Here is a 23,707-nt window from a genome sequence, read left to right on the forward strand (position 1 = left end):
GCCTGCCACACTGGCGGCTGTGATTGAGCGAGTCATTTCAGTGTGTCCAGCGGCTTTTTAGCCACCCAATGTGGGTGATTTGTAGTGACACATTTCTGATTCCAGTCAGGATAGTACCACGAAAAGCAATTGTTTTTTACCAAGACATCGCTGTGTTTCCAGTGGAGACTGTGCCCCCAAAACTGGGTATATCAAGCCAAAGCATGATCTTTTCCTAACAGTAACCAAGTGGTTTTTGTGCCTTAACCTAACCATGTGTTAACCACAGTGCTGGTGAAACGTCTACTTTCAACATATCTGCTACACAATAATATGCAAATGTAATGTATCTGTGGTTTGCAGAAATGTACGATGCCAACATTTTTCCTGGCCATTTGGTTGCCAAGGCGAACTACCAAAAATGAAAGAATCCATGTATGGGGAAAATTGACATGTACTTGGATTTTTTTAGTTTGGCCCATGTCTTATATGCTACAGCCCAGTTGCCCAGCCCATGGTGGATGTCATGTAGGTGAGACGTCTACCAAGATGTAGACCACTGTTCAAAACCAACAAAAACAGATGTGTTTTAACAACCCATCATAGTTTTTTTGGCAGCTTTTTAGGGCACAAAAAGTGGTTGTTTTTTACAGAGATATCGATGCGTTCTAAGGCCGAATTTTGACTCTATAATCTGGGAATTTTTAAGACCATACCATACCATAACCAAGTGGTTTTTGTGCCTAAACCTGACCTAATATCTACCACAGCGCTGTTTGCTGAATCATAACATACAAATGTAAGGTATCTTTGGTTTGCATAAATGTACAATGATTAAATGGTTTTGTTTTTTTTGCAATTGGGTTTTTAGGCATAATTATAATCTGATATATCATAGCTATGAAACAGGTGATTAAAGAGCTTCTAACCTGAGAGGAGGCTTTAGTGGAGACCCTGAATGGTGGAGACCCTCTGAGATAACCAAACAGAGCTGCAGTTTGAGGGTCATGACATAAATGACAAGTTCCATGATGTGCTCCTGTGTGTGTGTGTGTGTGTGTGTGTGTGTGTGTCCTGCTTGTTCATGTTGTCTGTTACAGTGTAAAACACACGTTACCTTCCCCTGTGCGATGATGTAGAAGGTGCTGCCCTCCTCTCCCTCCCGGATAACGTAGTCTCCCTTGTCATAGTATTCCTAATGGGAGAGAGGGAGGTGAGGACAGCGGTCAGAGCTGAAGCATTACATTGATTTAACCATTGACCCGGCCGGTCTGATTCCTGGTAGCCGGTCCCCTGCGGGATGAGCGCTGGAGTTCAGCCATCAATGATGCTCTGTCATTCAGAGCTTCTCAACCCAATGACCTAGAGGGATTCTGGGGGTCATGGGATTAATGAAACATGAAGTGCAGGTCAATAGTTTGTGTTGATTATGATGTTTAAATGTCTGTCGTGAAGGCCTTTCATCATCACGGTCACAGGAGGAATTTATTCGACACCATGGCCTATGTTAATATTAATTTAAATGTATTTATTACCTACAATACAATGTGCTGTTTGTACAGTACTCTTCGTACTGCTTGCATCGTCAGGCAACATGACAACAGGATCCTTTGTGTGGTGGATGCAGAATTCCACTGGAGGATGTCAGGCAATAGGTAGTATAGAAAGCAAGAATGTCTGCATAGGGTAGAGGATGGGTCATGGAAGACCATTGTTGGTGTCCTGTGTGAAACCAAAAGTCAATTCATTTTACTTTCGGTCCATACTGCAGCTGCCCTTACAAAGTACTTACTGTTGCATGGAGTACGCACACAGTTGGGACATACTACTTCATCATAACATTACACCTTGAACTTTGACGCTATGCGGTCGGCCGTTGACCAAAGTCGGGCCGTCGGTGAGCGTCTGTTGCCCTAGTTTTTGCGGTGTGTCCTGCACCGTTGGCACTTCGGCACAGCGGCTTTTTGGCCGATTGAGCATGTTGAATTGGCAGCAGACCTTGTCGGTGAGAGAGAGGTTCAGGGTTTTATTTCCTCGCCCCTGTAGCGAGTGAATCTGCCTGTAGTGAAACCAGGGCTAACCAGTGCTTCCTCCTCATGCTCCACTTCACTCAGCTGCCCGATAAACCCGCTGCTTCTTCCCACTTTTGGAGCTAGCTGGGAGCGGCTAGCGAAGCGTTAGCCGCAGCATGACCAGAGGGAAGCACAGCCAGTTAGCCTCCGCTAGTCTCTGAGCTAGCCTCGGCTCTCCATTTGGATCTCCGCACCGAGCTCTGGTTTGTTATTCAGGTTAAAGTGGGAAGAAGCAGCGGGTTTATCGGGCAGCTGAGTGAAGTGGAGCCTGCGGAGGAAACACCGGGACCATCTGGATGTAATAGTCCGTGGAGGTGCTGCGGTGCTCGGCTGCACAGATAGGAAACCCCTCGGCTGACAGGATGTACCACTCTCTCACTCCGCTCTCTCTCACGCAGGCGCAGAACGTACGTGCCACTTGGCCGTCGGATGTTGTCCGTGTAGTGTGTTCAAATGTAACTGACACAGGACGACGTAGACGACGTAACAGTTGGCTTTCGTCGCCGCTAGTTCTTTGATGTCAGTTTGGTGTGTCTGCACCTTTACAGTCCGTAGTGCAAATTTTTAAGTAAAAAGAGTACAGATAGAAGGCTCTGTCTGTGTGTGTATACGTATTTTAGCATTGGGCCAACCTGGTCTCACTCTGAAGTCATCGTAATCCGGTGCTTGGGCAGTGACTTGCGGCGTCACACGCTGACAAAAAAAAGCAGTCCTTTAATGTCAGTTTAATGGGCAGTGAAAGTCCAAGTAGAATTGGCAGGAGGGTCAGTGGATGGGTCCAACAAACACTGACTTTCACCTGGGAGAGCGGTGTTCGCGTCCTGTAAGATTCTAAAGCCAAACCCTGTTCTTTTTTCCTAAACCTAGCCATGTGCGTTTGTTGTTGGAGGAAAAAAAAAACATCAATTTGTGTTGTACTGACAAAGTGCATTTATTTTGAAAGAGACTGTAAATGGTAAATTTCCTGTGAAAACAGAAGTGTATTTTGAAAGAAGACAATGCATGTAACAGGCAGAACTGTAAACGTGCCTCGAGGAGGTTGTAGTCATTTCCCTGGAGCCTGGAGCATCAGTATTGTTGCTATGGTTACTTGCAGATTACATATGCCTTTCACACTGATCCAGAATCGTGTTTTAGCCTTCAAGAGTCTTGATTTGATTATAACTGAGTCCTGTCAGCCAATCAGAAACAAGTCATTCCTGTGGTCGTGGAATAAACTGACAGACTCAGAGCTTGTGAAAAGGCCGGTCATCTGCTCGCTCTGACACACTCCAGTTGGTGCAAAAATAAGATCACACTTGACTTAGAAAGTTTGTTTAGCTCAGTCTTACGAGCATCATAAAGCTGAGTGACACTGTGAAATATTCTTGAATTAAACAATGAGGTACAGCACGTTCTCTCAGCCCACTGAGCTCTCATTCAAACACAGATTCCTCCATTTCATGCTGTCAGTCACACCAAACCTAACACACCGTCCCAACCACAGCACTAAGACCAGGCTGCTGAATCAGCGAGCTGCCAGATCACCTTCCACGTTAAAGCTTTTAGGTGAAGACGGGGAAGTGCAGAGAATGAAGGTGACCAGGATGAAATGTTCTCTGGGACCGACGCCAAATTCCCGCAGCTGAGACAACTGTGCACGGCTGTAATCCATTTGACTACAGAGGACTTTGGCGAAAAGTGAACAAACAAATCAGAGCAACCACGCGTAAACATTCCCTGGTGTTTACTGTCAAAACTCTTGACACAAGTGGCATTTTCCTTGAGCGTCCGAGCTTGTTTACGTCACGTTTACGCTTCAGGAGAGCCTAGTTTAACACCCGTCCGTGACAGCGGAGACAACATGCCAAGGTTTTGTTTATAAAGACTGTCTGGATGATACAGCGACTGTGCAGGGGAGAGACACCAATTGAATTGTGTCGATGGGTTTGTTACACCAGGCTGCCGGGCCTGAATCCTGAACCTGAGCCAAACATTTACCTTTTCAGGACATTTTCACCTGAAAGCTTGAAAGCACGTCCCTCCATAAAATGCTCATCTTCACCATCAGCCTGCTCTGATTTGGTTTGCTCATGTCAGTGTTTGAGGAAGCCACTTATGCTCAGCTGTGTGTGTGCGATGGGTTTGGCTGCGGCCGCCCTATTTTTGGCAACTGTCAATCGACCAGTCACTGCACATATTCAACTGTGTGTCTCTCTGGTTTTCAGGGACAGAAACTCTAACACCAGAGGAAGGATTAAACCTATTTTAGGACCGGTCCAGTCTTTAGCAGCCCCCATGTGGGCTGGTTGTCCCGTACAGCTCCTTGAAAGCATCCTGCTGCCTTCAAGGAGCGGTTGAAATATCAGTCATGACATGTGCACACATGAATGATTTAAAAAGGGGACACTGACTTTCACTCATCCCTAATTTGCAGAGAGGTGTATCACAATGTAATAGGTTTTTATACATAATGTATACCTCACATTGCCCATATATGTGTGGCCTATGTTGTGTCTCAACATGATCCACATTTATCTACACATATTTTCTTTTATTAATTTTAAAGCTGTTACAAACCAGCAAGTTATTTTAAGCATCCTAACAGTACATTTCCACAGAGGTGTTTCTGGATGCAAGGGGCTGTGCTGCTGCCCAGTACTGGACACTTAATGGGCGCACCACGTTGTTTCGTTGGCTGTCTGCTCAGGGATTTTAAACAGGACCAACATTGTGACTTGTTTGGAAACTTTCTGTTATATTATGAATATAGTTCCCTGAAATGTGTTTCTGGAAACATTTTAGGCGGCTCATCCCAACTCATCAAATACCAGCTCTTTGTCAGTGGACTTTCATGTCAATCTGTGACATGCTAGGTATCCTCTTGCGTCAGTTTCGGAAGTTCAGAGACATCATGTCAATTTACGCTCATTACATGCATTGTGTCTTTTCAAAATACACTCATGCTGTAACAGGAAATGGACAGTTTCTGCTCGTTAAATGCGTATGATCTCTTTCAAAATAAATTGACAACGTAGGTAAAACACTTTGTCTCAGGTTTCCTTCCTTAAGTTTACGCAAATAAAGTCCGCGGTTAGGTTTAAAAAAAACCCATCATGGGGTGTCGGTAGCGTAGTGGATAGTGCCGGTGCCCCATGTATAGAGACAATGCCTTGCTGCAGCGGTCACAGGTTCGACTCTGGCTTGCAACCATTCGCGTGTCAACCCCTACTCTCTCTCTCTCACCCCATTTCACTCTGTCCTGTTCATTAAAGGCAAAAAAGCCCAAAAAATAATCTTTTAAAAAAACCCATCATGGTTTGATTTAAAATAAGTACTCTTGTTACACACACTAGCACACTACGTTGTCTAAAAAAAACTCTCTGTGAAGCAGTAAATACAGTTTTATGTGCGTCACAACCCCCACGAAACTCATTTCACCGTCAGGATTCAATTTATTTGGTCCACAAGATTAAATCATTTTATCCCCATTAAAGATGGTGGAGCACAAACATGAAGTAGCCAACTCAACAGCCGGGAGTCATCTGGGTAATTTCATACCACAGCGTCAGAGCTTTCTGTGGCTTTGTGCACCACTCTGCAACTTTTATAGGAATGAACGGGGTCCCACCTTTAAGGCTGTATCCAGGTCTCTTCATACATCCATGGTTTGACCCATCTCCCCCCACTCCCACCCACCCAATGCGGCCTTTCTTGCTCTCTATGGTAGTTGTCCACTGCATTAGAAACAGTCGTTGTCCCATGTGTATCATACCACCGCTGAGGGTGCTCTCCAAAGGCCACTGTGACTGACAAGTTGGGAGTGAGAACGAGCTGGTAGGGCTGTCCAGAATCACTATATGTTGGTCTCCAGAGCTTCGTTTTTGTGACATAATAACAGCCTGTGACATTTTTTTCTTATTCTGGATAAACTATAGATATACATATAGCTCATAATAATACACTCTGAATCTAAGACAGCACCTGACGAAGAGCTGTGAAACAGAGGCACAGAAACAGCATAAGCCTTCTAGTTTCAACAAATTTAAGAGTTGAGATTTATAACGTTATTTATAAGATTCAGCGTTTTTGTGACACAGTTTAGACGTAGCGCTAAACGACAGTCTCCTTGCGGTGGTCAGTTCCACATGTGCCCAGTTGGCACAAGCTAACACAGCAGCAGTGGCTAATGCAGTTGCTGAGTCCGTCTTCATTTTAGATTGACAACTGTTAGTTTACAAAATTTTCACAAGCTTCCAGAAGCAGCGAGTCACACTGGACGCCTTGCATAAAGTAGCTCAGACCTTAAAGGCATGTAAATGAGGAGTGGGCCAACATGATGCCCCGTCTCCCAAAATGCACAGTGCTACCAGAACATACTGCACAGCTGCCTACATAGACAATGAATGGGAAGCAGAGCCTCTTATTCCTGCAGCATCCTGGGTACAATATGTTTCACGCCAACATCATAACTGAATGAAACAATAAACTATTTCCATTTTTATTTTATGAATTTGCTTTCAGCAGAGCTCCATCTTTCCCATTGAGGCTTTCCAGTTCAAAATCCAATCAGCAGATCAGACTGAAAACCTGACAGAGAATCCTGAAAGCAAGGTACCCCCCCCTCACACACACACACACACACACACACACACACACACACAGATATTCTATACAGGCAGAAACACACACACCCCATAACGCACTAAATTCCATTCCCCCACTGTTTGACAAGAAGCTTCAATATTATCTGGCGGATTCTCGACGAACATCTGCACCACTATTAGGTTACAGCCGCCCCCCCGAGAGGCAACACAATCAGCTCCATCAGAAATGACTGAATAAGGAAATTCTCCCGTAGTGGAAAGTAGTACGGCGACTACCGATTGTAAGGAACGTCCTTGAAGTTTTCATTGTGAAAAGATGCTGAGAAAAGCTGTTTTTGACCCGAAGCTGACAAGCTGCGCTCCGTTTTCTCCTTCACCACTGAAACACAATGCTCATGGAGGAGAACACGGGCGAGCCCTTCTCCTGCATGTTTCAACACACACACTTAGACACACATTCACTTTTGCACACTTGTATGTTCTCACACCAAAAGCCTGTCACTCGCACATCTTTAAGAAATCACTCGTCCCCCATTTGAATAAACACTTTCTGGGGCCTTGGTCAAATAATTATGGTAACAATATACAGCGCCCGGCGATGACAGGAATAATATCGGCTCTGTTCATCAACAAGGTAATTTGTGAGGTCTTGCCGACTGGAGGTAGAGAGAATATGCTGACACGCAGTAATGGTATATGGCCAAATGGTAATGATATTTTGACAGCAGCTATCTGCAACGCTGGGGCTCCCATGAGCTGCCAGAGGGTTGTGCAATACTGAGGCAACACAATGAAAAATCAAATTGTCCCTTCGGTAGGAATATAGATAGTTTGACAGAATAACTTACCACCTCCAGGCAGTCCACTATTTTGCTCAGCTTGTCCTCTGGTAGATTAGCCAAGAGTGAGACACTGGCAGAAAAGACAAAACACACATGATGAAGATTAATTTCTGCATGTACCTTTTTATACAAATTACTATGCACATGATGCTAGGAACATTTGATGTAGAATTATACAATAATATAGCATGAGCATAAGGTTTTCTATGATAGTACTCATATTAACCACCCTATCGGGAAGTTATCAGCCCATTAACTGGCCGTTATCTGTGCTTATAAGCCTCATAGATGGGTCAGAAGAGGCATGCCATACTAGTTCGTTAGCTGTCACTCTCTCCTCCCTTATGGCCCTAATGCCCAGTTCAGACCAAAGATTCGCGACGAGACAAGTTGAAACATGCAACTACTTGTAATGCGTCGTTCTGCAACGTTCTAAAAACCTGCTGGTTCACATCAATGCAACTAGATGAGATGGTGTATCATCTCTATGCAACAACTCTCTGTACTTCCGTTCTGATTTGCAGCTTTTCAGGTTTATTTTGTGGCTGAATATAATTTGTAGCTTCTTAAAACATGAATGAGGATAGTGATAGTGAGATACTGGCTACAGCTGCATTTGTTGTAGAGATGAAACGGTGAAAAAAAATAAAACAAGCCTGAGATGGACTGTATTATTATAAATACGCCATAATTATATAAGTAAGCAGCGCAAAGTAATCAGTCAATGAGAATGTGTGTTTGTGGGGGGCATAAGCTCATACAGCGAGCAGCAGCAGCAACCCACCGTCCAAAACTGGCACACTCTGAGGACGGAAACAGAGGGCTAAGCGGGGATGGAGCACCTGCTGCAGCAAGCAAACACGCCATCTGCGGTCATTTTACCCCCTTTCACACTGCCAGATTTTCCACAAATGTTGGGCCGTTTTGCCGGCAAGTTGCGAGCGTTCAGACACACAGAGCCGGATTGGCGAGTTGATCTGAGGTGCCCAATTTTCCACCTCATAGGGTAGACATATTGGCGGAACCCTTAAAAAGAATGAGGAAGCCTTCCGCAACGGGACGGGCTGTTGAAGACTTGTGGGAGGAGCTGTTGATGACGCCGCACGTGCGATCCACTGGCGGTGGATAAACAGGAAACAGCTGATAGCAGGAATTAGCGAGCAGCTAGTAGCAAGAGGGAAACACAAATTTGACAGACACTGTAAAGATGAGCAACTGGGGAGACAAGGAATTGCGCGCCCTCCTTGTCCTCGCAAACACAGAGGCCATTAGCCGTCAAATGACGGGGACGGTGAAGGACGGGCCGACTTAAGAGAGAATCACCGAAGGACTGACCAGCCGCGGCTTCCCTCCCACGTCACTGTTTACGTCACATGCTGAGCTACATGTTTTGTTACTTGCTCACGCCCCCCATTGCCCCGAAAAAGGCACATTCTGTATGAACAAAAGTAGGCAGGCGGCATTTTGCTGCACTCCCCGATTTTGTTTTTATACTGCCAATGCTGAAAAAAGACTGACTGGGCTTTCCTGCAAATTTGCACAATTCCTGTTTAAAAAGGGCTTTCGACTTGACCAGCAGACTTCACCACAGTCCCATCGACTGTAGAAACAGGTGACAAGCTTTAAAACCAGACATTTGACCAGCTGAGTTGCAGGTGACACCATCAGCCGGGTTGAGTCAAGCTCAGACCGGCCAGTTCACACCGCTGCAACTTTTCTCTGCAACGTTCTAAAACAGTTTCATCTTGTTGCGAATCTTTGGTCTGAACTAGACTGACACTCGTAATTAGCCCGCGGGAGTCCGTTAAAATCATGTATCATACATCACATATCATTCTTTGACTCCATTATGCTTGTTACTTTCTTATAGCGGGAAATTTGTTGCATGTTATTGCTTACAAGAATTATAACAGTAGGTCGATAGCTCTTTGGCTACAGCTTGAGGCTAACCTTCGGAGGAAGTTGCGGTACTGTTCATGTCGCGTCTCAGCCGTCCTCCTCATGATGTTCTGAAACACCTCCCGGTCCAAAGCCCATGTCCTCACTCTGTTCACCGCTGTAAAAGCAACATCACATCTGTCACAAAGCTCTGACCTCTAAATGAAAAACTAGTTAACCTGTGCCCTTGATTAGTAAATACTAAAGGAGCCACAGCTGTTTTCAATAGCAGAGTGTTCAGGGGAACTTGTACACTGATAACCATGACAAAACTGTGAGTGACAACGACAAAAATTAACATTTTCTTTTCCCCTTCCTTATCTTTCATACAATTTTCTAGTTTAAACACAGCCCTCTATCACCACATAGTAATTCTGTATTGTTTTATTTTGTCAGATGGACAAAGGAGGCGAGAAAAACACAGTAATCTGTCGTCTATCTCGATGGTGAATCACATCCAATCTACAGAAACTCTGAGACAGGCTTCTGTTGGTACAAGGAGGAAGTCAGAGTGAAAGTTTGACGTGAACCGGTAGCAAAGAAAGAGTCCCCCTTCATCCACTTCATCTGTTATCATGTAAAAGCCACACAGAGAGGCTTGTCAAACTGTCACGGTTTTTCTAGTTCACCCTGATTATTGAGGTCAACTCGGTGCCCATCCCCCGAGGGCCACATGTCAATTACTTGGTTAAATATACAAACCCTGACAAAGAGCACTCACATAGTACATGGTATGTGCTTTCCAGATGCCAAGAAGGTGAAAACCAATCAGAATGCAAAGCTGTGGGTATCATGTAAAGCCTTTGTCAACACATCCGATGCAAAAGCTTGTTTACTTTGGTCTAATGACCTATCTGATTCTCCTGCTCTCGCCGTCAGGTGATTCCTTCAAGAAGTCACTGCAGCTCAGATGAAGGTCAGATGAAGTTTTAGGTTACATTCAGGAGTCAGGAGTGCGTTGGTGGGATATAAGAGGGTATAATGTTAAAAGTAATGGACAGAGCAGGAGACATTTTCATTGATCACTGTGATATCATGAAAGAGGTACTGTTACCCTCATGCGAAAGTCAAAGTTCTGCAGGTGGTAGCGGCTTTGTTGTTAACCTCATGTGAAATCTGACTAATCCATAACATCTACACATCAACCCATCCATTTTTATGTGCTTATCCAGGGCCAGGTCGCGGGGGCAGCAGGCCAAGCAAAGCACCCCAAACGTCCCTCTCCCCAGCAACACTTTCCAGCTCCTCCTGGAGGACCCTGAGGTGTTCTGGGTCTGCCCCGGGCCTCCTACCAGTGGGACGTGCCCGAAACACCTCAAGCAGGAGGCGCCCAGGAGGATCCTGATCAGATGCCCGAACCACTTCAACTGACCCCTTTCGACGCAAAGGAGCAGCGGCTCTACTCCGAGCTCCCTCCAGATGTCTGAGCTCCTCACCCCATCTCTAAGGCTGAGTCCAGGCACCCTTCAGAGGAAACTCATTTCCACTGCTTGTATCCGCGATGTCATTCTTTCGGTCACTACCCAGAGCTTATGGCCATAGGTGAGGGTTGGGACGTAGATGGGCCGGTAAATCTTCACCACGATGGACTGGCACAGCGCCCTCATCACTGCAGAAGCCGCAACAAACTACCAATCCATCTCACAATCCAGTCTACCCTCACTCGTGAATAAGACCCCAAGATACTTGAACTCCCTCGCTTGAGGCAGTAACTCTCCCCCAACCCAAAGGGGGCAATCCACCTTTTTCCGGCAGATCCTGAATGCTTCACACTTGGATGTAAACTGCCCCAGTGCCTGCTGGAGGTCATGGTGGGTTGAAGCCAACAGAACCACATCATCTGCCAAAAGCTGAGATGTAATTCTGAGGTCCCCAAACTGGACCCCTTGCTCCCCCCGGCTGCGCCTCAAGATCCTGTCCATGAATATCACAAACAGGATCGGAGACTAGGAACAACCCATCCATGAAGATGCATGTTGTTCCTCTCTGTCATGAAATTATCATAATTCAGCCAGGGGCACTTTAGTCAAAGAAAACTTTATCACCATTTGCAGTATCATATTTATATTTGGCGGTATGGCTCTGTTCTGGGGCCTCTTCCATGCAGAAAGCCTCTTCCATGTCCCTATGAGGACAGCCAAAGGCAGAAAGAGCAAACCTCTCTGCCCTTCCATGCGCCTACATGGAAAACCTAAGGCAGGGAGAGCAGCAGCAAAAACTCCCCGGGAACAAAACAGAAGGCATCAATGACAATCAATGATATTGTATCCTGCCTCAACTAATGCTATGATCAATTTTTAAATTGAATTTGTTACCAACCACTGCAACATCGTGACAGCTAATATTCTCCTCACCTTATGAGTCTGTCTTTGTGTGTGTATTTGTATTGTATTATATTCCCCAGCACGTTCCAGCTACCTGACACAACCCTTCACTACACTTTGCCTCTAAACTGCTCTGTGCCTCACTCTGCAGTGTGTGCAGCTTATACTGGTGCTGATTATGTGTTAAAAACAGAACTTCATGTAGAAAAGTTTGGAATTGGGACGCTGCTTTACTTCATGTGAACACACAGTGTGAGAGGGAAGGAGTGCAGCAAAGGGAAGTAATGGGACACAGCATTGAACTTTTGTTACGTGACATTTACTTGTGTCTGCCCCAAGGTCACAGATTCACTTCCTGCAGCTGTCAGTCTGTCCGTCATCCACCATGACAGACACACTGACTGACTGCTCATCTGAAAAATGGCTGCCACCTGATGCAGGAGCTGCACAAGTAAATACTGATCCGGAGAAGTTTAGTTTTTACTGTATAGAAAATCTTTACCTCGCACTGATGCGGTCCGTGTGCAGTTGTACAGGATGGCTAGTTCTCCAAACGTGGTCCACACTGTTATCGATGTGAGCAGTTTGTTGTGTTGAAACACATCCAGCTTCCCATCTGTAAATATGAAACAAGGACAATCAATAGTGTTTTTAAACCCACATTTAGGACACGGGAGACAGACACGTGCTGCAGACAGAATCTAAAGACATTTACATTTCATTCACTTCACATCCCAAAATTCTGTTTGTGCTTTTCATCATTTCACCAGCTGCTAGATGATGATAGAGCCTGAAAGGACTGAGAGAATACCTGCAAACAGGCAGGTGTATGGAGTCTGTTCAGAGACTCAGGAGATATGAGCACATACGTTCTGTATGCAGGTTTCATTTCCTGTGATTTTACAGTTTTAAGGGCCTCTTTAATGCCTTAAGCCTGAGACGTGTCACAATCCATTAAATTGCTAAATACTTCATGTAAGACAAGAAAACCAAAAATACCCCTGTCCCTTCTTCCTCTCCTCCTTCCTTACCAACCAAGTGTTGGCACAACTTAAAGGTCCACTGTGTAGGATTTAGGGGAATACACAGGTAGAAATGGCGAATATTATGTTTTCTTTTTCTTTTTCTCTTCTTTAGCGTGTAACCACCTGAAAATAAGAGACGTTGCGTTTTTTGTTTTTTTTCAATATTGTATATCATCTTTAGCCTGGAAATCCAGACCCAAATCTAGAAAGATTTAGGGTCTGGCTATGAGTAATGAAAATGGCCCAACTCGAGGGGCGGCACCAAGCATGCATTTGTAAATATCACTGCACGCAATTGGATAACACTGCGACCAATCAGAACAATACACGGGGTGACGTATACACTTAGCTACCAGCGGAGCTAACTGGTAGATTAGACTCTTGCCATATCGGGTCAGCAAAACAGCAAAAATGTCCTTCTTGCAAAGGAAAGATTCGAGCGCCGTCTTCTGTTCCTCTTTTAGAGAAAAAGCCAAGTCTAACTCGTTCATTGTAGCAGCCAAAGCCGTTTCAAACAGCTGGTGTTCATCCGTAGCCATCTTGCAATGTTTACTGACTGATTCCGACGTCGTCGTCACAGCGCTGTCGTCATCTGTTTAGCTCCCCTCTGGTCCGCCTATATCAGATACACCGATGTGATTGGTGCAGCTCGGCTCCAACAGCATGGGTAATGAGCATCATTACTGATTGCCAGAGTGACTCGCTGAGCAAACTCAAATTGTGCTCTACTGAGAACTCTGGATTTCCAGGGTATATCATCTTACTATATAATGATGAAAACTCTGTCTGTGTGTCTGTTCCACGTTTTTCTCCTCACTGACTTGGTCAATCCATGTGAAATTTGGCACAGTGGTAGAGGGTCATGGGAGGATGTGAATGAAGCAATATTACATCAAGTGGCCAAAGGGGGGCGCTATAGCAACTGATTGAAATTGCAAACTTTGAATGGGCATATCTCATGCCCCATATGTCATAGAGACATGAAACTTTGCACAGAGATGCCTCTCCTCATGAGGAACACATTTGCCTCAAGAACCCATAACTTCTGCTTATATAGATTTTCCACCATTTTGAATTTTTTGAAAAACACTTCAAATGGATCTCTTCCTAGGAAGTTTGAGCGATCTGCATGAAACTGGGTGAACATAATCTAGGGACCAATATCTAAAGTTCCCTCTTGGCAAAAGTTGGAAAACTTACTAAAACTGAGCTTCTATAAGGCAATGAATATTGCGGAGGGCGTGGCTCATCACATAAAGGTGTATAACATCTCAAGGGTTTCACCCATCACCACGCAACTTTGTAGGCATATGACCACACATAATCTGAGGGGACCCCTCCATTATTGACCCCATCAAACAAAATGGGGGCGCTAGAGAGCTCATTTCTTATCTAGGCCTAACCGCCATATGGATTTTTACTAAACTTGGTAGATATGTAGAACAGGACGCCTCAAGGTGACTGGAGAAATTTAACTCTAATTGGCAACTGGGTGGCACTATAACAACAGAAAAATGGCTAAAATGCGACTGATCGCTGTGGCTCTCCCTGTGGACCAATGTTGTTTTCGGCCACTTTTATTTTCGTACTAATAAATTCATAAAATCTCTGTCTGAATACATTGGTCTTCTTAATGGCCTTAATGACCTGTATCCCAAACACACACCATGTGAAACTGTATGTGGGCAACTGTGCACTCAATGGGTATGGTCTAGTATTTCATATTATGTTTACATTTACATAGGGAGTTGTGTAGCAGGTGGCACTTTGTATGGTAGCCTCGGCCACCACTGTATGAATGGGTGAATGTGACTCGTAGTGTAAAAGCACTTTGAGTGGTCAGAAGACTACAAAGGCACTACACAAGTGCAAGTCCATTTACAAACTGAACACTGGCTCTAGATAGGGCCATTCACATTTTGGTGCTGGCCACTGTAGTTAGCTGCCCGTCCACGATGAGCGCCACCGGAAAACACTGATTTTATTTAGCATGAAACTGCTTTATTCAGTGTTTTTACCAGTTTAAATCACCTGGTCTGTTTGTTTTAGAGAGGAAGAGATTTCTGTGGGTGATTCAGCTCCCAGTAAAAACCCCCACTTAAGGAATAATAACCAGGAGAAGTTTCAGCTTGTTGCAGTCTGCAATCCTCACCACTAGATGCCACTAAATCCCCTAAATGTTAAAGCCCTGACACACCAAGCCAAGGATCGGCCCCCAGTTCATCATGTTGTAATGCACACATAAATATGCTTTGGTCTTTCAGAATTGAATTGTATTGTTAATGTGCTAACTGGCTAACTAGCATCAAGACGGTCCTCTGGTTTCCCGTTTTGAATGACGATTACAAACTACCACCATCTGCTGGTATGGAGAATTATTTCGTAGCAGGCTGCTTTGTCGCCACTGGTTCTTTTGAGTCAGTTTGCTTTGTCTGGACCTTCACACACTGGACCTTTAAGACATGACATGTATTTTTAGGCTTCTTGTCAATCAGTGACCCTGAAATGAAATCATTTGCTGCATGAATTATGACTCAAATTAAAGACTTCATTAATGAGATTACAATCACTGGCCCCTGACGTCTGTGTGATTATTTCAGGAGCTTCATTAGTGACTAATTTGTTTTGATACCTTAGTAACATCACAGAAGCTGCGCTGGATCCAGTGTAGGTGGTGAAACATGTCACATCATTCGTCTTCGGAGAAACATTACCGTTAAGATTTGTCTTCATTTTAAAACAAGTAATATTTCATTTCTGACTCTCTGTGAATATGTTTGGACATCTGATGCTGGAGAGACGACATTACTGCAGCGACCGACCTGCTGTGTTTTTCTGACCAGGGTGAGAAATCGCTGTAACACCAGACAGCAGGACAAATATGCAGACATTTTGTCTGTGAATGGCTAATTTCACCAACAAGCTCACTGGCAGACGACCAATGGTTGTTTAGAGACCATGTGGTCATCTAAAACACTTGGTTGCTTGGTTACTTCAAGAGAGCTGCCAGTGAAGTGTCAGACGTACCGGCTACTGTAGATATAAGAGGTCAGCTGTGAGTTCACTATATCAACTAAAAAAACACCCAAACTGAACATTAAATTAAATTATAGTTATAGTAAGTGGACAAATGAGGAATTTGAAAAGTAGGAGAACATTTCAGTTCAATGTACTTCATATACACTGCGCCTGGGTGACTGGATGAACACATTAAAGTCCAAAATTAAAAAGTTTTTTGCTCTCCTGCCAAGAGCTGATAAACCAGAGGGATTAACACCTGCCAACAAAACCTTTCTCTGGCCAAAATCATTACAATCTGTATTTCTCAAACAATAACATTAGTCTACTTAACCTTTAAACTGGCACAAAAGTTCGCAGAAGTTTAGCCGGCATTAATCTGTGCGGAGCGGTGGGACCAATCAAAGCCTCCCTGATGCACAGCTGCTGTTTCGCTTTGATTTTATTGGCTCGTGGTCAGAGAGGCTGTACAGTAGCCAGTGAGGGCAAAGTTTGAGAACATGCAAAGAACAAAACAGTCATCTTAAAAAGCTACATAGCAGTGCTGCAGGTGGCTCGCTCTCTGCTGCCAGACTCAGATTTTTCTCTGTCAATTTAAGTCTCTGACCATCTGAGTCAGCAGTTTTTAACTCAATGACTGGTCACTTAAAATGGAGACAAATGTAATTTAACACACAGTTTGGGAGGGATATAAATCCTCCGGCTGATTTACAGTTTTTTTAAGTTAGGAACAAAGGACCTGGTTTTAAGAATATGTGATGTTACCAGCAGTTCATGTCCCTAAACAGTCTTAGATTGGGTCTGAATGGAAAGCTGAAACTCTTGCGGATTCCACTTTTATTCATGTGTGATGATGTTTGTCCCCAAAGCAGCCATTTCACTGTAGTGAGACCTTTTTTTTAAACTTGACCTCACTGTATAAATTGACCTCTTGTGACCTCTAGGATAATCCCACCCTCGTAAAACTTTATAACCCCAAACTAGAGACCTCAGGCATTCAGAGGGTGTATGGCTTTCATAGGTATATTGACAATCAGGGGGTTTCTCAGCCATTTTGAGGAACATAGGTGCTCGCCATCCAGTTGCCAAAAATGCAGTTGTTACAGGAATTTCCAAATGGGTAGAGTTTTTGATATAAATCACAGCATGGATTTTTCTACAGTGTTTCAAAAGGTCTTGGTGTCTTAATGTGGTGTGTTGGAGGGATTGTTATGAAATTTCGAGTGGTAAAAAAATGCTTTAATGTAGCACCAAATCTGTGTAACAAATGGTATCAACCAAAAAATATGTAACAACTTATGAGACATAATTGAACATGGGGCTGGCCATCATGTTCTGAGCCCAAACCTTAAGTTTTTTAGTTTAAGTTTATTTCCTTTATTAATCCCCCTGAGGGGAAATTCAATGTTTACAGCCTTACAAATTGGAATGGGCACCTAACCAAAACACAATGTTAACTATAGATTTATGACAGCAAAAATGTGACACACAGTACTGAGCTGAAATTAATCTGCAGGTTGCCAGCTTTCAGATGATGTATACCACCTCAATGTGGCATATAATGTTGACCTGCTGTCTCCCCCTAAACTTATCTGCATGTCTTCAGACAGTGAAGGAGCCAACATGACAATAGCAGATGTCTCCTTACTGGAAACAACGTTGAAAATATTGTGAGGACGCTCTGCACGTGTGTTAGATGTGTTTGCAAACCTTGTATTTATGTGATGTCAGTAAAAGTTAAGTGACTGTAAAACTGTAAAATGTCCTCAGAGGCTAAAGGCACTCATCCTTTCCCAGGATTCCCTTCATGATGCACTTGTTTTGTCTCTTTATGACAGGGCTGGCTGATGAAGAGCCAAAGACTCCACCCACTGATTAACACTCAGAAAAATCACCTGCTGAGGTTGCAGACTGCTGACTTCCTCACTGATCACGTCACATGTTGCTACTGCTTCTTGCTAGGTGTTACATGTCATGTGATGTTTGTAGTTTAAAAAGAATCAGTCACTTGAGGCAGTGGACAGAAAAAAGTTGGATTTCTTGGATTTATTTCCAGCCTGAGAAGAAAAAGATGATGAAACAAGAGTGGACGTACCTGCCAGGACGAACAGATGGTTCCCAGGTTCTCCCTGCTTGATGACGTACTCTCCCTGCTGGTAGGTGCGCTCATACATACACTCCACCATGTCTTTGATCTGCTGCAGCTCCAGCCTCTTCAGGTACTGGTTCTTGTTCAGGGAGTCTGTCAGCAGCTTCTTCACACTGTCACCAACACAGGAAATGTTAGACATATGACCTCTGCGGAGGAAATAACTGGACTTTTTGAATGTTGGTGGTGGTATTTAAGAATATAACGGACAGTGGTGCCATTTTTTCTGTCATAAATCTTTACTTTAGATTAGTTTTTGTGCTTTTGGTATATGTTATCTTTAGGCAGTTGGAATCTAAGTTCGAAGACAGGTATAGTCAAAGCAAGGGGGCCGGAAGTAGGGGCTTTAAAGGCCCTGACGCACAAAGCTGATGGTCAGCTTTCAATCCATGTTTGGCCGTCGATGACCATCTATCCCCCTAATCGGTGTCCCACACCTTTGCCCCTCGTCAGCCCCCACCTGCTTTTTTCTTGTTGGCCAATTCAGCATGTTGTCGGCGTCAGCGATGGAACGACAGTATGAGAGTAAAGCCTGAGGTCGGGGCAGAGCCTGATGGTGAATGAAATCACTCTGATGGGCAGTTCAGCTCAGGGCATGATGAAAGAAACGGAGGTGAGGAAAGTAAACAAAGAGCTAAACTCAAAAGGGAGTGAGACCAAAACAGACTTGTTTCATAAGGTAAGATTATTTTTCTTAAGTCACTGAGCTCTTCAGCAGAAATGCCTTGTGATGGTTTGTGTTATTGTTTACTGGCACACACTAAATGTGCTCTGTTGTTTTTCAACATTGGATTGCTAATGTGCTACCTGGCTCACTTGCATCAGGGCGATCTTCTAGTTTCCTTTGTTGAATGAAGAGAGTTATTTCCTCTCACACAGGCACAGAATGTACCGAGAAACAGGTGACGTGAGGTGATGCAGCAGTCGGCTTTCATTGCTGCAAGTTTTCTGAAGTCAGTTTGGTGTGTCTGGGCCTTTAGGTGGCAGAATGCTGTATCATGGCTGAAGATCTGTTTGCAAGACGGTCCTCAGTTAGTTTGTAAATTAAGATTTTGCATACAGTATGACAGAAACTAAATAGTCAAAATGTCTTTCCTTCTTTCTTTGTCCTACTTCTCTCTACAGTCAAAACACACAATCAACATCAATCGACGGCAACAATTTCTAAATCAATAATTTAATTCTTTTCAAAGCAAAAATGCCAAAAATTGACCTCTCCATTTTTCCTTCTTCTGTCTTTTGTCAGTCTTTACATTTTTCTTTCATCTTTTCAATCAGTTCTTCCTACTTTTCTTTCTCTTTTTCAGTCATTTTTTATTCCTTGTTTCCATTTTCTTCCTTTGGACTTCCTTCATTATTAAAAACTTTCCTTCCTTCTCCCCTCTTTATGTAATTCTTTCCTTCTTTTTTCTTTCATACCCTCTGTCCTTCCTAATTTTCTATTTCCCCTTCCCTCTATCATTTGTGTCCAACACAACAGTCTTTTTCACTATGAGTATTTTCGCTTGGTACTTGTGATATTTGAGTATGACCTGCTTATTAAAGATAATCCACAGACCTTGTTGTGAGCAGTTTCACGTAGGAACTATTTTCTATCTACCAAACTACACCCTCCAAACGTATCACCGTGCAGAAGGAAGTGTGCATCTACTCGTTGTTGTTTGTGCATTGATTGGTTGCGGGTCTAGTTTGGTAGCAGGAAAATAGTTCCTTCATGAAACTGCTCACAACAAGGTCTGTGGATTATCTTGAGCAAGCAGGTTGTGATATCTGGAAAGAGACATTGATGTTGAAGGTTTTTTTTGGCGCTCTGACAACCACAAGCTGAGTACCATCAAGTTTGAGATCTCCAACACCCTGCAGCTCACACTGAAACTCTGTAGACTAATAAATAGCACCACAGGTGAGAGGACACATATGTATTTTTGATTTTGGGGTGAACTGTCCCTTTAAGTAAATGATACTTTAAAGGGCTTCTTCCACCGCTGACTGCAGCTATGTTTCTGAGCGTTTCTGTGCGTTCCTGAGCCACCAGGACGCCCACATTCACATTACTCACCACGTTTTTAGTCTGAGTGATAAATATTTTGTCTCCTGTGAAAAGATGACTATTTGCAGCCTCTGGGCTCCTTCCGACAATGAATCAAGTAAAACAGCAAAAACATAAAATCATCATGAGCTGTCAAAGTTCACCGTTGTGCATTTTAACAGCTGCAGCCAGAGGCCGCGAGAAGAAGACATCACTTCCTTTGGGGAGTTGTAAACCAAAAAGGTTAAGAGTCACGGTTGGATGCAAACTATAGATCATGAGACCCGGTCGCTGCTCAGAGAGGTGAGCGGCGCAGGAGGTGGGTGGTCTGTTTATCCACCTTATCGTGCGTAATAAATTATCACTTTGGGCTTCATAAAACCCGAGCAGATGACATGCACTCCTTTATTTTTTCAACCCACATCGTCTCCTCCCACCTCGCTGTGTCATTACTCTGAGTCTGCAGCGTGTTACATTGTCATTCACAGAGGATGAGAAATCAGTTTCAAAGGGCCAGTGTGCATGAGGGGACCAGACTGCCTCATTTCCATCAGGTTTGGTTATACAATACATGCTGGGCTTATTAGTGACACATGTTTTAAACATGAGGATCAGGTTGAGAGAAGGAGGCTCTGCATGCTCACATTTATTCACTGCAGAGCGCCGTGTTCATGTCGCACAACGTGAAGCACACTGTGACAAAAGGCCTTTTGACTTTCATGTTGGAAAACTTAACAAGACTTCCTGCTCTTATTAAATAAACTTTGTGTTGTTTCTTGTCTCAGTGAGCGAGCTGTGTGCGCAGGAAATGATCAGATGTGACACATTAAAGATCCTGCAATTGGATTTGATCCTAATAAAATGAATCTAAAACTTTCTGTACCAGGTTAAAATGGGTTACAGGTAAATTAAAAAGCCGTGATGACGATGTGTTCGTGTCCTCCTGCCTGGAGTCTTCACAAAATTTTATTGGCTTTTGCTGATCCAATTAGAAGATTGTGTTCAGAATTTCCAAACCTTGTCAGAGGATTTGAGGACATCAGGAGCTAATGGTGCGTTCGTTTTGTACTCAGAGGTCGGAAGTTTAAACTCAAACACACCCTGAGATCAGATTTCCAACTCCGAAACTTGGAGTAACTGCATCAACCCCAATTTACGAATTCAAGATGGCTGCCGGTCACATACATAGTGAGTAAACACTCTGCTAAAGTACTGTTTATAGCAATTTTGTCTTATTTGTTTTACATTCGGTCAGCCTCATCTGCAGCGCTCATCAGTTGGAGTGCATGATGGGCAACAAAGGCTTTCTTGTGGGCGTCCATGTTTCTTTCCGACTTGTCCACTGTCGTCAACTAGAACAGAAAGCTGTTGTCAACTCGGAGGTGACGTCATTCCTTCATCCGACTTCCGACTTCCGAGTACAAAACGAACACACCATTAGCCCAGATCTCTGTAGAGGAAGTCTGGGGTGGATCCTCCCCTGGGAATTTTTTTCATGAAGAGGCTCTAGTTTGATGCTTTTTATTCACTCTGGCGTCCTTCATTCATTCATTTTCCAGGGCCGCATCGGTGGGGTGGAGCCTATCCCAGCTGACACTGGGTGAGAGGCAGGGTTCGCCCTGGACAGGTCACCAGACTATCACAGGGCTGACACATAGAGACAGACAACCATTCACACTCACATTCACACCTACAGGCAATTTAGAGTCACCAATTAACCTGCATGTCTTTGGACTGTGGGAGGAAGCTGGAGCACCTGGAGGAAACCCACGCTGACACAGGGAGAACATGCAAACTCCACACAGAAGGGCTCCCCCAACTTGAGGTTTGAACCAGGAACCCTCTTGCTCGCTTGTTGCTTGTACTTGATTTGATGTATTTCTATTTTATGTTACTTTACTTCTACTCCTCTACATCTCAAAGGGAAATATTGTACTTTTTACTCCACTACATTTATTTGTCTGCTCTAGTTACTTTGACAACTTAGAGTATAAATACAAAATATAATCAATGAATTATAGAATTATAGATTAAACTACCCAGCAGTATAAAGCTTTTAAAATTAGATCTACCAGCTGCAACACTGAAGTGACTATGTGTGCACGCAATCACACAAAATGTGTCACTTGAATGACACAGAGGACCCAAAATTTGCTTTATTGATCAACAATATCGTGTTATTTTCAAGGGCTATAATTAGGGTTGGGATCCGGATCCGGTTCTTTTTTGGAACTGGTTCCATCACATTTAGAGTAATGGTTCCTGCAAACGGTTCCTAGATTGTAAAAAAAAACGTCACGTGCATTTCCATTAGAGTGCGGCACGGGCCGCATATTTCTGTCCGAACCAGACCGAGCCCGACATTATTTAATGACTAAAGCACTGAGTTTGTGTCACACAGTTGTCATGGTTACAGGCTATTTAACAGGCCGGATGTGCGCCGTGGGCGCTCAGCGGAGAGGGAGACCTCCGTGTTTGAGACGGGAGCGGGCGGTGGGAGGTCCGATGCTTCCAGCGAGGGGAGAGGGAGAAATATAACAAAATAAGATAAAATAGGAAAAACCTGTCTCCCTCTTTTATTTAATTTTCAGCGTTTAATCAAGGTGGAGGCTGGCGGCGGAATGTCCGAGGCTTCCAGCGAGGGGAGCGGTATAAACAAACAGCCAATGTGTGTGTGTGTTCTGTTCAGGTGTTGTCACGTAAATAACAGTGCCCAAGCATGAATGCATGTAAGTATTTTTTATTACATTGTCGTGGTTAATTTGAGGTAATAGTGTTACTGTAGAAATCAGAGAATCACTTTTTGTTGTTATATATTCTCAGGGAGATGATACAAGCTCTAAATCTAAAATACACACCACACACAAATGTGTAATTTCATCTAATTGTACTGTGCAACAGTTAGAATAAAGTTTTTGTATTTGTATGATTGCATCTGTGTTTATTATAAACTTGTTTAAGTATAGCAAGTAGCCTATAATGAATATAATGTAGGAATCGATAAGAGGAATCGGTAAGGAGTCGGAATCTTTAAAATCCTAACGAGTCCCAACCCTAGCTATAATGCACAAACAAAATGACACATTATTGGATCAGGCACTTCTTTTTTTATACACCTACCCTTTTTAGATCCGGGGCTATTTGTAAAACATTCAGGGCTAAAGCCTCGGACACCCAGGCCTGACCTAAAGATGCATGGAATCACATTAGGCTCGTTCGTGATGAGCCAACCTGTTCTCACTCCCAACTTGTCAAGTACCACCACTTTGCCAGTGACATCGTCGTCAGATACAGAAGCACCCTTTGCTGCAGTATAAAATGCACCACCAGTAACTACCATAAGAGCGAAAAAGTCCATATGGGGTGGGTGGCAAGGGTGGTAAATGGTTTCAAACAAACTCTGGACTTTTACCTGGGAGGCTGCTGTTCGTTTCCCGTGTGAAATCAAGTCAGTGGAGTTAATTCAATATTAACAGTGTGCGCTAGTATGTATAAACTTAAGTACAATAAACCTACGAAAGTATTTTACCTGTGTTGTAAGTTTATACTGAAAGAGACTGTGTGCATGTGACAAGCAGAAACTGTACATTTCCTGTGAAAACAGAGGTGTATTTTGAAAAGATATAATGTATGTAACAAGCGTTAATTGACACTCTGTCCCTGAGCTTGATATGATATGAGCATCATATTTTGACACGTGGCGTCACTGACAAAGCGCCGGTATTTGACGAGTTAGGATGAGAAC

General features: G+C 43.7%; 1 protein-coding gene across 1 annotated transcript in view; it reads right to left on the reverse strand.

The window, feature by feature from the left end:
- Positions 1-23,707, reverse strand: part of prkg2 (protein kinase cGMP-dependent 2) — a 51,096-nt gene that overhangs the window by 20,228 nt on the left and 7,161 nt on the right. Inside the window, exons 3-7 of the mRNA XM_033620170.2 lie at positions 17,880-18,046; positions 12,244-12,357; positions 9,430-9,535; positions 7,486-7,549; positions 1,097-1,174 (exon numbers count right to left, since the gene is read on the reverse strand). Coding sequence (XP_033476061.1) covers positions 1,097-1,174; positions 7,486-7,549; positions 9,430-9,535; positions 12,244-12,357; positions 17,880-18,046 — 529 coding nt within the window. The remainder of the gene's footprint in view (positions 1-1,096; positions 1,175-7,485; positions 7,550-9,429; positions 9,536-12,243; positions 12,358-17,879; positions 18,047-23,707) is intronic.

Source organism: Epinephelus lanceolatus, chromosome 9 (genome assembly GCF_041903045.1).
Source record: "Epinephelus lanceolatus isolate andai-2023 chromosome 9, ASM4190304v1, whole genome shotgun sequence".
NCBI classification, from domain to species: Eukaryota; Metazoa; Chordata; class Actinopteri; order Perciformes; family Serranidae; genus Epinephelus; species Epinephelus lanceolatus.